Source organism: Thunnus thynnus, chromosome 10 (assembly GCF_963924715.1).
Source record: "Thunnus thynnus chromosome 10, fThuThy2.1, whole genome shotgun sequence".
NCBI lineage: Eukaryota > Metazoa > Chordata > Actinopteri > Scombriformes > Scombridae > Thunnus > Thunnus thynnus.
The window spans coordinates 29,570,590-29,585,141 of record NC_089526.1 but is presented as its reverse complement, the minus strand read 5'-3'; the positions used below and the strand labels follow the sequence as shown (position 1 = coordinate 29,585,141).

At 39.5% G+C, this 14,552-nt stretch overlaps 1 protein-coding gene across 1 annotated transcript; it reads left to right on the top strand.

The window, feature by feature from the left end:
- The first annotated feature begins 331 nt into the window (after positions 1-331).
- cep76 (centrosomal protein 76) lies at positions 332-14,070 on the top strand. Its single transcript, XM_067602433.1, has 13 exons — positions 332-639; positions 1,472-1,627; positions 1,854-1,938; positions 2,043-2,267; positions 2,465-2,650; positions 3,874-3,971; positions 4,198-4,326; positions 4,991-5,179; positions 8,466-8,632; positions 9,590-9,749; positions 10,279-10,452; positions 10,820-11,037; positions 13,697-14,070. Exons 1-13 carry the CDS (start codon positions 577-579, stop codon positions 13,833-13,835), a joined length of 1,989 nt encoding a protein of 662 aa, XP_067458534.1. The 5' UTR covers positions 332-576; the 3' UTR covers positions 13,836-14,070.
- The last annotated feature ends 482 nt before the right edge of the window (positions 14,071-14,552 follow it).

Below are 14,552 nucleotides of genomic sequence, written 5' to 3'. Positions count from 1 at the left end.
AATAGTGTAAAACTGATGGAGTCGATATATAAAAATAGTAACAGTTAAACCATTAGGTCTTGTTATACATCCATGAGGTAAAACATAGTGATGACAGTCCCATCGAAACAAAACACAATTTGAACTACAAAAGGGTCCTACCAATTGTTGTAGAACGTGACGAGCGAAGGGCAACTAACTTAATCCCTGAATAAAATAGCAAATATTTCTTAAATGAAAACTAAAATAAATGTATCTTAGAATGAAGTGTCTATTCAGTGATATCCCAACCGCCGTTTGTTGTGCAGTTTTTGGATATAAATAGTTAAGGCATTGGTTTTATCGTAGGAGTTTGTCAGGCTTAGCCGTAGCCGCATTCCCGCTTGCTGTTCCGCCACAGTTGAAAGATTCTTCATAGTTTAAACTGGCAGTTGTTGCTGTCAGTACAAGGAATTTAAGGAGGTTATGTTACAGACGACAAATGTTCACCAGGATGAAGTATTGCTCAAATTAAAAATTCAGTTATTTACCGTTCTTGGTAGTACTCTATTGCTAACGTAGCTAGCTAATTTTGCTCAGAGCTGGCCATCAGCTGTAATGTCTCTGCCTCCAGAAAAAGCTTCCGAGCTGAAGCAAATAATTCACAACCATCTGCTCAAGGTGAGCAAACTGTAACGGTAACTTGTATTTTCATACACGCTTGGATTGCTAAACAATGCACATCTACGTGCTATACTTACAGAGGTACATACATTTAACGCAGACCGATACGTGAACTGCCATTAGAAATAACACAAATTAATGTTTACTTGCTTATTGAGAAAAGTACACGCATGATAAATCGTATTTTCATATCCTTCACAACTAAAGTTTGTCTTTTAATAAGTTCGGCTATATTAAATATGTATATAATGTATTTTTTAAACAGCTTGTTTTTTTCCATCAATGTCCACCAAAGCTCCAACAGCCTCCACAGGCTTCAGTGTGCTTACTGTTACCGTGCTACACATCATCAACCCACATATGTTCGCTGGCACAAGAAACAAAATGTTGCCTACTGGAATTGGCCAGTATCAGCTTTAAAAAGCAACGTTGGTAGTGGTCCAGTATTCAATCCAATCATTTGCTTATTTGGGTATTTTTGTGTATACATTAAGATAGGCATGTCCACAAATGAATATGTTTTGTGTCTGTATGTGCCCCAGGATTTTTGAGAAAGTGGTATTTGTACTGACAAAATAGTGACTGTTGTTGTTATAAGCTCCAAGAAAACTAACTGAGTATTATAAGCTGCACTGTTAACTTCAAATGGCAATGAGTCTGTCTTGAGATATTAAGATACTTAAAAGACGTAACCTAACAGCAGGGGATGACTATAAAGCCCATACTGGTGACCTCTGAAATGTTTCTTTGTGACTGTAATTTAGGTGAAGTGAATGGGAACATGATGTTTTTGGGGGTTTTGTTTTATTTTTTGTTTTCTGCCTGTCAGATGGATATCCATGGAAAGATCCGAGAGGTGCTGGCTGAGACTGTGAGGGAAGATCAAGGTCCAGCACCTCGAGCTCTGTCTGAGGCGGATTTCCTACACGCTCTACAGCGCAGGGGCATCATAGATGATGTGATGAAGGACCTACACTTTACCCAGGTTGCTCAACACTTAACAGGCAATTTTCAGACTTATATACTTGATGATACTAAGAATAAAAGTTTGAAGAATTTGAATTCAGCCTTTTCATAACTGAATATGGATAATGACTCAGATGTAGAAAATATTTTCTCTGTTGTATGAATTCTATCCTTGACCATAAGTGAGTGAATAATACTGTAAGTCATCTTTTCTGTGCTTTTTTCGTGTTGGTTTGATTTTGTAGGAAGTACCCACAGATACAGAAACAGGATTTCCTCCAAAGCCTGCAACTCACTTTGTAGACAAAGATCTGACTGAACTGAAGAAAAGTAAGAAACATCACTTACAAATTCCGAAAAAGCAACATAATGGCATGGAGATGTCCTTCTTAATATTTGAACTATTGAATTAAGATGTTTTTTCTTACTTTCAGCCAATATTGACCCCTCCAGGCGGTACCTGTACCTCCAAGTGCTTGGTGGTAAGGCCTTTTTGGAGCACCTCCAGGAGCCGGAGCCTTTACCTGGTCAGGTGTGCTCTACATTCACACTTTACCTGCACTTCCGGAATCAGAGGTTTCGCTCAAAGCCAGTGCCCTGCGCCTGCGAACCAGACCTGAAGGAGGGCTTCCTCTTAGAGATCCACAGAGACGGCATAGGTACATTTAAATCAGCATGGTTGGTGTCAGTCAGGACCAACTGCTGTTCTGCTGTTTCATTGTTCAATATAGAGTTTTTAACTTTATAGCAATCCCACTCTTCTTAGACATGTCCTGTTTTGAAAATGTTGTCGTTTACTTCTTTAAACCCAACGATGAATGCATTCTGTATTACGTCATCACTTTTGGTACCTCAGGAGATGGCAGTAAGATGGCGGATGCGACCACCATGCTGTCTATGTGTGACCCAGTTCACTTGGTGCTGATCAAGACAGACACCTCCAGTGAGACGACGCTGGTCTCGTCCTACTTCCTGGACTGGAGGACAGTCCTCAATGTGCCCAGTGGGAAGACCTGCTTTGCTGTGGAGCTGATGGGAGTTGGTATGCAAGAGTGATTCAGTAAATAGTGATAGTGTGTTTACTTAATTACTCATTTCTTTATTTTTAAAAGGGTAATATCTGTACATTTAAAGGATAAGGCTAGCATTGTTCTATATTTTTAATTTTTGTCAACAAATCCCATGAAAAGACCAAAACCAACAATGTGTTAGTCGGTCTCTCAATACTTTCAAGACTTCCCTACCATGTCTGTAGCACTTGGCCCAAGCCCATTGGTTCCCACTTAAGATGTAAATCTTTGAAATGGATAATAAATATATAGGTACATTTTAAAAAAAGGCTCTGTAGCTTCATAAAACAGCTGGGTACTGTAGTTTTTAGCAAACGTTACTCAAATAGGAATAAACAGTGCATTTATTAGGGACTATTTTCAGCTGTGGATTAATACACATTTGATGCTGTAGGGAGTATTTTTGACAACAGGACAGTGTGTGTGGGATTGAGTCAAAATAAACTACATAGTATTCGGGGTAATGAAGGAACATGTCACCCAGTGCAACAGTGTGGCTCATTGATGTGTGTTCAATAGTTTTTGAACAACAAGGTTCTTATAACTCCTCTGTCATTTAGTAGATTTGGTCTACAAATATTTGTTCACACATCCTTTTAGAAATTCTGAAATATAATGACGTAAAGTACTATGAAAAACAGCCTACTTTATTTTCTAGCCGACAGTGTATATACTATCTGTGGTTGATTGTGTCACGACATGGAGCTAAACTGAAAGCTTTGATTCTTTTGCAATCAGTATGTTGACACAGTGCGTTTTTCCCACATTTGTATCTGACACATAAGAAGTTGATTCATCCCCAGTGGGGCTTAAAAAGTATACAAGGCCGAGCACACACACACACACATTCACACATGTACATCTCAATAAAACACATGTTAAATAGTTAAATTGCTAATAAAGTGCATATTTAAAAAAAAAAGAAAAAGCATAGTAACAACTAAAAGTGTTGTGTGCTTGACACAGTCAGCAGTAGGAAGTGGGGATGGGAAGATTCCCAGAGAAACAGGATGTACATGCAGTCACAAGGGATTTCTCTGGCCTTCTGAAGAGTGTGTTGTTTGTATATAGTGACCAGTTTATGGTGTACATGGAAGGAAAACATCAGTTTGCAATTTGCTGGACTCTTCACAGATTTAAATGACCCCATACCCTAACCTTAAGGTAACCTATTTGTGTATGTGTCTCTTGCCAGGAAGTGAAAGCAAACTACCAGCTGGTGTTTTGACCGTCAGTCTGGAGCTCTACCCTCCTCTCACAGAGACTCTGAACACTGACATCATCAGCACACAGGTCAGGACACTGGAGTCTCTTTATCTTTCTGTCTGTTATTCCTCTGTTTATTCATCTGCTTCATTATTCATGAATGAATTCAGCTGCTGTGAGCTAACAATGAATCAATATAACACAACTCATCTTCTTCAGGGTTGGCAAATCTTATTGATGCAAAGGCAACACTGTTTGAGAAACATTGTAGGCTCTATATTTAATGATTGATGTGACTGTATTTCTCATCCAGCAATCACTGGAGAGGCAGAGGACGGCAGAGAAGGAGAGGCTCTTCTTGGTTTATGCCAAACAGTGGTGGAGGGAGTTCCTTGAAATCCGCCCATCACACCAATCCAAAATGGTCAAGATCTTTGCCCAGGTTCGTCTGAGTTTACAGAAAAAATGAAACCGCTCTACCACATAGTTTTGTTAACTTTAAGGACATTTTTCCTAAAGCTTAACGAGGCAGTTTCTTTACTCATTTAAATTACCAACAGATGTGGAGAGTGAGTTAGAGCTGCAATGATTAGTTGATCAATCGGTTAGTAAAGCGACAAAATTTACAACCAATTTGAGAATAATAAAAAATAAATGATAGTCATTTTTCAAGCAAGAAGGCCAAACATTCTCTGGTTTAGCTCCTTAAAACTGAGGATTCACTGCTTTTCTTTGTCATACGTGACAGCAAATTCAAAATATTTCTCTTGTTGTTCGGACAAAACAAGCAAATTGAAAACATCACCATGGACTCCGAGACACGGTGCATGCCATATTTTTGGCAGATTAATAGATGATGGAAATAATCTTTGGTTGCAGCCTTTGAGAGAATAGCAGGGGTTCACAGTGTTACACATATACACAGAGGCTGATCAGGGAGCTGCTTAGCACAGCATCATATACTGAATTTGCAGTTTGCCACTGATACACTGGTGTAGTGTGTTAGTAGTTTGAGGAGAGGGCCTTTCATATTCCTAACCAGTTTAGGGATCATTTCATCCTGAACTTCTTGAATTCATATCTGACTCCTCTGGCTACCTCTGCAGGATGAGAACGGTGTCAACAGGCCGGTGTGTTCCTACGTGCGTGTCCTCAGGGCGGGCCGGCTGCTGGAGAGCCCTCGACAGGCGGCCCGCTTCGTCAGCCTTCTGGCCCATGAGAAGGCCCCTGTGGTGGGAGGAGGAGGCAAGCAGGAGCAGTGGTGCACATTAATGGCTTTCCTGTGTAGAGGGAAGGTAAGGACAACTGTCCAGCCTCTTGGCAGCCACAACAGAGATGAACTCATCATTCAAATGACAGCGCACTTACTGTCCTGCTAGATCCTCTTTGTCAAAGATGGAGACAGTGACACATTTATGGCTTTCCCTGCCAAGGTTCCTGTGAACTGCAGGATTCATTCTCTCTTCTAAGTAATAATAAATCATAAGTTTGTGAAGTGTCAGTCACCTGGCTGATGATTCAACTCCAACACTTAAGATTTATTTCAGATCTCGTCTCTAAGAGACAAGTCAAGTCAAGTGAGATGTTTCAGAAAGTCTTGGCTATATTATTATTGGATTTAGTATCTTGTTTGTGACATACTGTGTATGAGTAAGTGCAAGGCAGCTGTCCAAATTCTCCATTTGGCCTCTCTTTAATAGCACCGTCCTCATGTTATTAGTACATAGTATAACTTTCCCTTTACTCTGTCAGACTGTCTGAACAGCTTGGATGTGTCTAACAGCGCGGTAGTAATTCTAATGAGTAAATCTCTCTGGAGGTAATAATATTAATAAGACACAGTGTATATGTTTGTGCTTTGTTTATATGATGGCTGGAATTAAGTGGATTTTCAAGTCGGAGATGATCAAAAGGGAAACAATCCTTGATTTAACTGTGTGTATTGCCATTTTTCTTCCTTTTTTCTTCATGCATTGTTACAACCAAAAGCAACCAATCAAATCTGCCATCATTTAGCAAAGATATAAAAAACTGAACTGAAATGAACGAAACATTTTCAACCGTCTGTTTACTGCTCCATATCTTGCCAGCCATTTACTTCAGGTCATAGTTTTTCATCCTCATCACACCTACTATAATATTCTCCCTGGTCAGACACCTCAGATAAAGTAGTGTGTGTGAAAAACTCTTCCCGAGGATGACTACAGTGATGTCATTACAGGTCAAGTCTATGACCTCATGACATGAGATATTTTGAAATGTAACCAAACTTGAAAAAGAGAACAGTGTGAAATCATTAAAAGTTAAGTGAGTACATTTTGAGTCTTAGAACACAGTTGGAAAAAATATATCAAATCAATGAAGAAAACTGTAATTGTATTTCCTTCTTAAAAGCCCTTGTCCTCATATAACCTCAGTTTGGCCTCTATGACTATAATGTGTTTTGAATTAACATCACATATTCACTTTGCCTTGAAAAGTTCAATCTTGTTTCACAAGTCCACAAGTATCACGTAAACTTGGCTTGGCTACATTTGCTCCATTTCTGAGCACAGCTGATTGTGTCATTTCTGAGAAAGAAGGATTTGTGTGGAGTTCACTGACTGATGTATTTTCATCTCACGACGAGATACCAGGGAATTTCCCAGACCACCGCAGGATAAATGTTCCCTGCCTCTCCTCTGTGAGCGGCTGGCAAGACAGACACAACACAACTCTCACAAAGTGGCCCTTGTCAGCTGTGATTTATGAGTTTCATTCCAGGGAAAATTAATTTAGCCTCATCAGTCCCCAGCCTGTTCCGATGCTGCCGTCCATATTAGCACTTCTGGGGAACATCTATCATTCTGACTTGCCTGTACCCAGAGCCAGCAGCAGCACAAACCCCGAGCTCAACCCAGGCCTCTTTACCGGAAAAGTTGTACGAGAGAAATAAGAGTTGCTTACTGTCATGGACAATTTGATGACTGCAGAGCTTATTTCCTCTCCAGCAGACTTTCTCGTGTGTGTTCAACACTTCTGAGAAAGGCTAATAGTGCAGTGAGAGCAGGATATTGTTTAAACAGTGTTGTAGTGACATGATCAGACAAGAAATAGGGATGTGTGAAGATGGCATCATATCTGTCGAAATATGTGGATTTGGAATATGTCAGGTTAAAAAGTCACATGCATTCATAGTATGAATAATACATTTGTCCCATCTCAAATGTTTTTCACTTGTGAATATATATTTTTTTCTTAGATATTCCAGCATTGTCATTAAAGGCTGAACCAAGAAGCCACATAGCACACATCAAACGCGCCTGAGCTAACTCTGAATGTACAACACTGCAAACACATTCTTACACTGTATCTTGCTGGGCCACCAGGAACGGAAAAACAAAAGAGGCTTATTTAAACTTGGAAGTACAGTCTTGACATTTGGGAGCGGTATACAGTATTCAACAACAAAAAAATTCTAGCTTATGGAGCTTTCAGCTGCAACAACTTTGCAGCTCCATAGAGTTGGATGACCCAATTTAACAGGGAAAATTTCTGTTAAAGAAGACAAATAGGGGCGCTCCGTTAGCCTCCTGGTTTAAGACACATACCACATAACTGCAATGTAATCTTTGTTGCATGTGATACCCCTCTCTCTACCCTGTTTCCTGTCTCTTGCTGCACTTTCAACTGTCAAAAAAAGTCAAAAAGCCAAAAAAGAAGACTTCAAGTCTACAGCCATGCTAGCAGCTCTGTGAGGATATACTTGGTTACAGCGCTTTGAGCTAAATGTTAACATCATCAAGCTAACATGCTCACAAAGAACATGCTGATGTCCAGCAGGTGCAATGTTTACCATGTAAGAATCTTAGATTAGCGTGTTAGCATGCTAACATTAGCTAATTAGCACAAAGTAGAGATGAAACTGATGGGAATGTTATTAGTTTTTCAAGTATCTTGTCATAAATGTATTGTAGTATTGGACAAATTTAAATTTTGATGTGATGATTATGCTAGATGAATAGTTAAGGGATCAGCACAACTCGTTCTGAAGGGAACATGAATGTCTGTACCTAATTTCACGGCAATACATTCAATAGCTGTTAAGACGTTTACCCAAAATCACAAATATAAACCCTGTGGTGGCACTAGAGGAAAAGTCAGGAGATCATCAAAGTCATTATGGTACATCTTCTGTGAACCATGAATGTCTGTATAAGATTTTATGCCAATCTGTCTTGTAGATATTTCACTGGAAAAACAAAGAATAAGTTAAAAATTGGACTTGGCTGGTATTTAGAGGAAAATGCAGGGGATCACCAAAATCAATAATACCATGAAGACCATGAATGTCATGACAATCCATTCAGTAGCTGCCAAGATATTTCAGTGTGTACCAAAGTAATGGACCAGCTGACAAACTGACATTGCCATTCGTAGAGTCGCTCAGCTAGCACGGCTAAACTAAGTTTTTTTTGGTGTATCTGCCTTCACTAAGTTTGAGAGAACTCTAAACACTCGGCTAACATCATGTAGATAATATATTTTCTACATTTCAAACTCTGGAGAGGAGCTGATCTCATCATTGTTTGTTGTCCCCAGGGAGACTGTGAGGACCACGCCACCCTGCTCTGCAGCCTGCTGCTGGGCTTTGGCCTGGATGCATATGTGTGTGTGGGTACCAAAGCCAAGGGAACACCACACACCTGGGTCCTGACCCGAGGTACTGATGGGAGCATCACCTTCTGGGAGAGCCTGTCTGCACACAGGTTTGATTTTTTTATTCATTTATTTTTCTGGTCATACACTGTACCTGTAAAGTCATGAAACACACCTGCTGTCATCAGTTTGTCTCGCTCTCTCTCTCAGAATAGTTGCAACAGAGTAGAAATATCAGAAAATGCAGCACATTATAGACATGTCTGTGGTGGATACTTTAAACATTGTAGAAGGAGAAGAGTGTTCATGTTGAAAGAAGTCTTTTTTTTTTCAGAAACACATTGTTACTGCTAAAACCACAGAAATCAGAGAAACCATTTGAACTACACTGGGTTCTTGGTTTTGGTTCAGTTAGCTCATCAGATAATCTTTGTGTGTTTGTCGGCAGGAGATCTTAGAATCCCATGAATGGTTTTCCATGAAATTTAGTGGCCGGGCTTTGGTCTGAGGAACAGTTGATTACATTTTGGTGATAACCCAGACATTTTGTCTATCAATTATTGTGTTTTGCTGTGAGAGTAACGGAAATAGACTTGATTTCACATCTAATGAGTATGTCAATAATACTAAATAAATAATGGAAATATGGTCTAACAGCAAGCATTGTTGGATTGTGTTCTCTAAGTGTTTTCTAGTTTTTTTAGGAGCTTTTTACACTCTTCATCTAAATTTTACAATTGTTTCCTAGACTTTTGTTTTATTACATACATCATGGTTGTACTTTCATTTGAATCCTTGGACATAAAAAATCTCATTAACTGGATCTTCCCACCATGAAGCTTTGGGCTGATTTAATAGAGCTACAGTATATTTTATCACTACATGCAAAATGTGACACGATTCAATGGATTTGTAACTATTGTTGTACAGTTTTTGTATCATTTATTTTATAGAATAAATTTGCAATACAAGTTTTCATATCATGTACCATGTTGATCATACCAATCATTTTGTCAGTGTGTTAATGATGAGACTGATTGAGCTTGTTGTCCCATGTGTATGGTCAGATACCTGCATCAGGCCATAGACCCAGATGCCCCACCGCTGGCCCCCCAGCCCAAACCCTCGTCCCCCTACCGCACTGTGGGCTGTGTCTTCAACCACCAGACCTTCATGGCCAACTGCCAGCCCTCGGACGCTGTGGAGCTTTGTGTCTTTGACTTCCAGGTAGGAGTACCTCACTGCCATCCATCACTGGATGGATCAGGTTAAACACACTTATATTATTAACAACACATTGTTGCTGTTACTCTTTTCTAACTATTAAGGCACTTTGGTGTTGAAAAAACCCCACTGAAATATCATTATACTGTTCATTTGTTTCACTGGCAGGCATTGTGATAATACTCAGGGTTTGGTGAAATGAGTTTCAATATGAATATGTTCATTTATACTGCATATCAGATTGGCCAGAGAAGATAGATAAGCAAATAGATAGTGGTGATTTTAAGTTAGACAGGGGGCAGAGGAAGCCTAGAGCAGTGGAAGATGTCCAGGTTGAATCATCAGACCCGTGGTCAGTATGCGAGTAGGGAAATTGAATCTGCAACAGCTCCATTCATCAGCAACTTCCTAAATCGAGGCACCAAACCAAAAGTGTACTGCTTCCACTGTGTGAGCAGAGGAAGTAACCCTGGATAAGAGCATCAGCTAAATGCCTCTTCCCCCCCCCACCCCCCCTTTCCCTCGCCTTCAGAATCAGTCTCGGTGGAAAGCGATGAGCGAAGAGGCTCTGAAGTCAGTTTGTGCCCCAGGCTCCACCACCTCTCTGCCCCCTCTGCCTCCCCTCTGTGCCCCATCTCTGGATGCTGCTGCTGCCAGCAATCAAATGGAGCTGGAGATGCGGTACCTGGTCTCTGAGCACAGGAAGGTAAAACTCACTGCTGTAGTGGATAATCACACTTGAGGTTTGGGAGCTTTAAGATGATGCTTAACTCCTCTGTCCTGTGCTGAGGAGAAAAACTGATGACAGCTAATGTTCAGATAGCCCATTATAGAAAAATATGATGTTTAAATGAGATTGAATTACATAAGATCATGTTATGTATTTTAAAATATCCTAATAAGATAAAAACACCAGGGGTAAGCAGTTCATTGCAAAGTAACTACAAAGTATGTTTCTTTTTATGTTTTGGGTGAACTGACCTTCTAAGTAGTGCTGACCAATCACATTTTAACTTGATAACTGTGCCCAAACATGTAATGTAAGATATGCTGAACTGCATTATGTCCTCCAGGACTTGGAGCTGGCGACAGTCTGGGACGACCACTTGTCCTACCTGCTGTCCTCGGCCTTGTCGGCTTATGAGCTGGAGCGCTGCAGCGGTGTCTCCTGTGGCAACGAGGAGTTCCAGGACGCAGTGAGGAGGGCGGTGCCGGACGGACACACCTTCAAAGGCTTCCCCATCCACTTCCTGCACCGCAATGCTCGTAGAGCCTTTGCCACCTGCCTCAAGTGAGCTTAGGACACATTGGGGTCAGCAGGGTGTACATACAGTATGTGTGGTTAGAAAATCATTAACCAGTAACTCGGGGTGTAAATTTCACATTGGCAACAATCTGATCTGTTAGAGTATCCTTGAGTACAGCCAGTGCCGCCATCCTTGCCAGATAAAGAAAGGTTAGAAGTCAAGGCAGGAGCAGATATTGTTGGCCCTATTCATGCAATGATTCAACAGAGAGCTGAGAACGAGGCTGTGAGAATGTCAACAAATCTTGGAAACCAGGCTGTGCATGCTGCAGCAATTGAACGCAACACTGCAAACCCACCGATTTCCTGCAACAACACATGAATTTGGTTTGTTTTGTTTTGTTTATATTTCTGGCTTATGGCAGCAAATTCCCACCAGCTGCAGTGTATTGTAGATGATAAGAGAGGAGAAACTCCCCACAGGTCCAAACAAATGCATCTGTTTTTGCAGGTGCTAGTAGATTATTACAACAGTATAAAACACCAATAAATAGAGGAAGGATTTGTTTAAAATCCTTTTGCTGCACAATCCCTCTCCTGCAATGTTTCCCCTATATGCTTTCAACAGTGGCGCTGCTAAATGATGAACGTCACTGCTGAAATTTCACATTGTGTGTCATAATCACAACAAACGCAAACTATGCACTCTTTCTCCACTTCAAGCAGTTGATTGGAGCTAGTGGTGCTGCAGCCTCTCCTCTCTGTCCTCTCTTCTGCTCCCTGATTCGGTTTTTGACCAACACAGATAGCAGAGCTCAGCTCCTACACACACACACACACACACACACACACACACACACACACACACACACACACACACAGAGAGCGGAAAGCAGTGAGGCTACATCGATGACAGTGATGGTGAAGTGAAAGATAATGTTTTACTTGAGCTGACGACGACTACACTTGTTACTCTATCTGCAGTAAAACCTTTGTGAGTCAAAAGCCAGTAAGTATTTTATCAAACCACCTGTTCAACAAGCATAAACATGTAGATATTTTCAGCTGCTTTGCCTGCAGTCCCTCATCCACCACCAGCATGTTTTACATAGCCACAGCATGCTGGTTAGGCTAATAGCAAATTGTTATGAACAAGCTAAAACAAAAGCTGTCTGTTTGTGGCCGAACTGTTTAGTTTGTCACAGATCTTAAAATTTGGCACATTCTTGTAAACTTAGCTGTCGGCTGATGTCTGTGTTCTTTATTCTTTCTAAACTTCACTTAGTATTTTCATATCAGAAATGTTATTTATTTTATTGACATATTATTTTATTTTTATTGACTTTATATAGTGACTCTGCTGTTGTAAACATTATTGTTGCTGCTCTGGAAACAATATTTAGTTAAATTTAGAATATAAATGAATTCTAATCCTGTTTTTTTAATTAGGGTCACTTCAGGGCATGGTTATTTCATCAGTGAGCATATTTGTTTCACTTTTCTACTTGCCAATGTCTGAGTGTACTGTGAAAAACTACAACCTGTGATGTTGTTTTTTATAATAATGTAATGATAATGGTCCAAAATTATGTGAAAATGCATAGATTTTTTAGTCAAATAACATCAAATTGTGTTGTCGACTATGTTGTGGCCCTTCAAGTGTCAAAAGCTAGTTGTCAAGTTTTAAGTTAGTCCACTACTGGTGTGTACAAATATGGGTCCTGGTGTTGTAGACTCTGTACACGCACAGGGAAACACCGCTCTCCTGTCTTTATCATGTGTAAGTTCATAGTGTATCTGTTCATACTGTATATGACTGTAAGGGTTCATGAACACACAGCCAAATTACAAGGGCTGCAACCAGCAATTATTTTCATTATCGATTAATCTTTCCTCAATTAATTTTGTTGAAATGTAAGAAAATAGTGAAAAATGTTTTCAAATGCCTTGTTTAGTCTGATCAGCAGTCCACATCCAAAGATATTGAGTTTATTATCATATGTGACAAAGAAAAGCCTCAAATCCTCACATTTGAGAAACAGTAACCAGTAATTATTTTACATTTTTGTTTAAAAAAAAAAGCCAATTATTCAAAATAATTGCCAAACAATTTTCTATTAATCAATTAATCGACTAAACATAGCAGCTCTACAAGTTACCAAGAATGATATCTATGTCTACTCTATATATATTTGTCTATATCATCTTAAAGATCCCCTCCAAACATGTAGTAAACAAACAAAAATACTCCGCTTGGAACAATAATGTGCGTCTCATATGGTTTTTCCACACAAAAATTAGAATTACCATATTAAAATCCTTAAAACGGCATCTACTTCCTCTCCCTCATTAAAAATTACAGAATCTATGAATATGTAAATATTTTGCATTTCAGAAGTTTACCTGCAGAACACAAGATGTCTCTTACTTCATTGTAAAGTCCATTCTCAGTGTATGTAAACTGGAGGCTTCAAGTTTTCATATCACACTTGTGTAAGTTGCATGCTGGACCAGGATTGGCTTCCAAACTAGATGTGACATCACCAATCGTGCTATAACAGGCCCACCCCTTAAAATAAGATTTTCAATGAGCTGAACTTCCCAGTAGTAAAGCGGTAGAAGTAACAACAAGAAAACACATTTTTTCATGAAGGGGGACTTGCCGCACTTCATGTAACATGCTTTGTGTCCTTTTTTTGCGCAGGTCTCCGTTCTGTGACGAGATAGTGTGTTGTCGTGGTGACCATGTGAGGCTGGCAGTCCGTGTTCGGGTGTTTGTCTATCCAGAGAACGCATGTGCGGTGTGGCTCATGTTTGCGTGTAAATATCGCTCTGTGCTCTGACCAGCAGACAGGCGGCTCTGTGTTGCACATTGATCCTGGACAATCATTTACATCTTCTCAAGGACACCACAGGCCTGCTTCCTATAGATCAATACATGTACGATACAGTAAGAAAACCTGGAGCCACAATGAGCCAGAGGTCCAATAGACTCAATATATGTACAGACAACATATTTACACTTCAGAATTGTATTTATGTCTATTTTTGTAAATAAATAAAACTTTGTTCATCTTACTGTGTACTTGTTAGAAGCTTTATTGAAGAATTTTCCCATAGATGTTATACATGTGTGTTTTTTTGAATCAGATTGCAGATTTAGATTTAAATTGGTCTAAATGATGCAAGAAAATGCACAATATATTTTTACAGTATTTTACAATTGCTTTGTCTTAATTGTCATGACAGTTTAAATTTGCAAAACTCTTAACATAAAATGCTGAACTTCTAATTTTGGACTTAAAATCTCACGTAGCACTCAAAATGCAAAATATCTATATCAAATTAATGAATGCATCATGCAGATGGTTTATTAGAGTGTCAGAAGAATGCAACAGTGTATATGTTTATCACAAATTTTTAAATCAATGATGATATCAAACAGTCATTACTTCAGTTCCACAAGATTATAATGAGAAAGATACAGTATGTGCATCAGAAGTCAATATTTCAAATGATGTAGGGTTAGAATGACTTTATTGAATAGGCTCTTACTGGAA

What these genes read in the sequence shown, in the direction of transcription:
- cep76 (XM_067602433.1), top strand. Translation starts at nt 577, where the DNA reads ATGTCTCTGCCTCCAGAAAAAGCTTCCGAGCTGAAGCAAATAATTCAC. An exon ending in CTGACATCATCAGCACACAG is followed by an intron (nt 3,972 to 4,197) that starts GTCAGGACACTG and finishes TTTCTCATCCAG; the next exon opens with CAATCACTGGAGAGGCAGAG. An exon ending in GAGAGCCTGTCTGCACACAG is followed by an intron (nt 8,633 to 9,589) that starts GTTTGATTTTTT and finishes GTGTATGGTCAG; the next exon opens with ATACCTGCATCAGGCCATAG.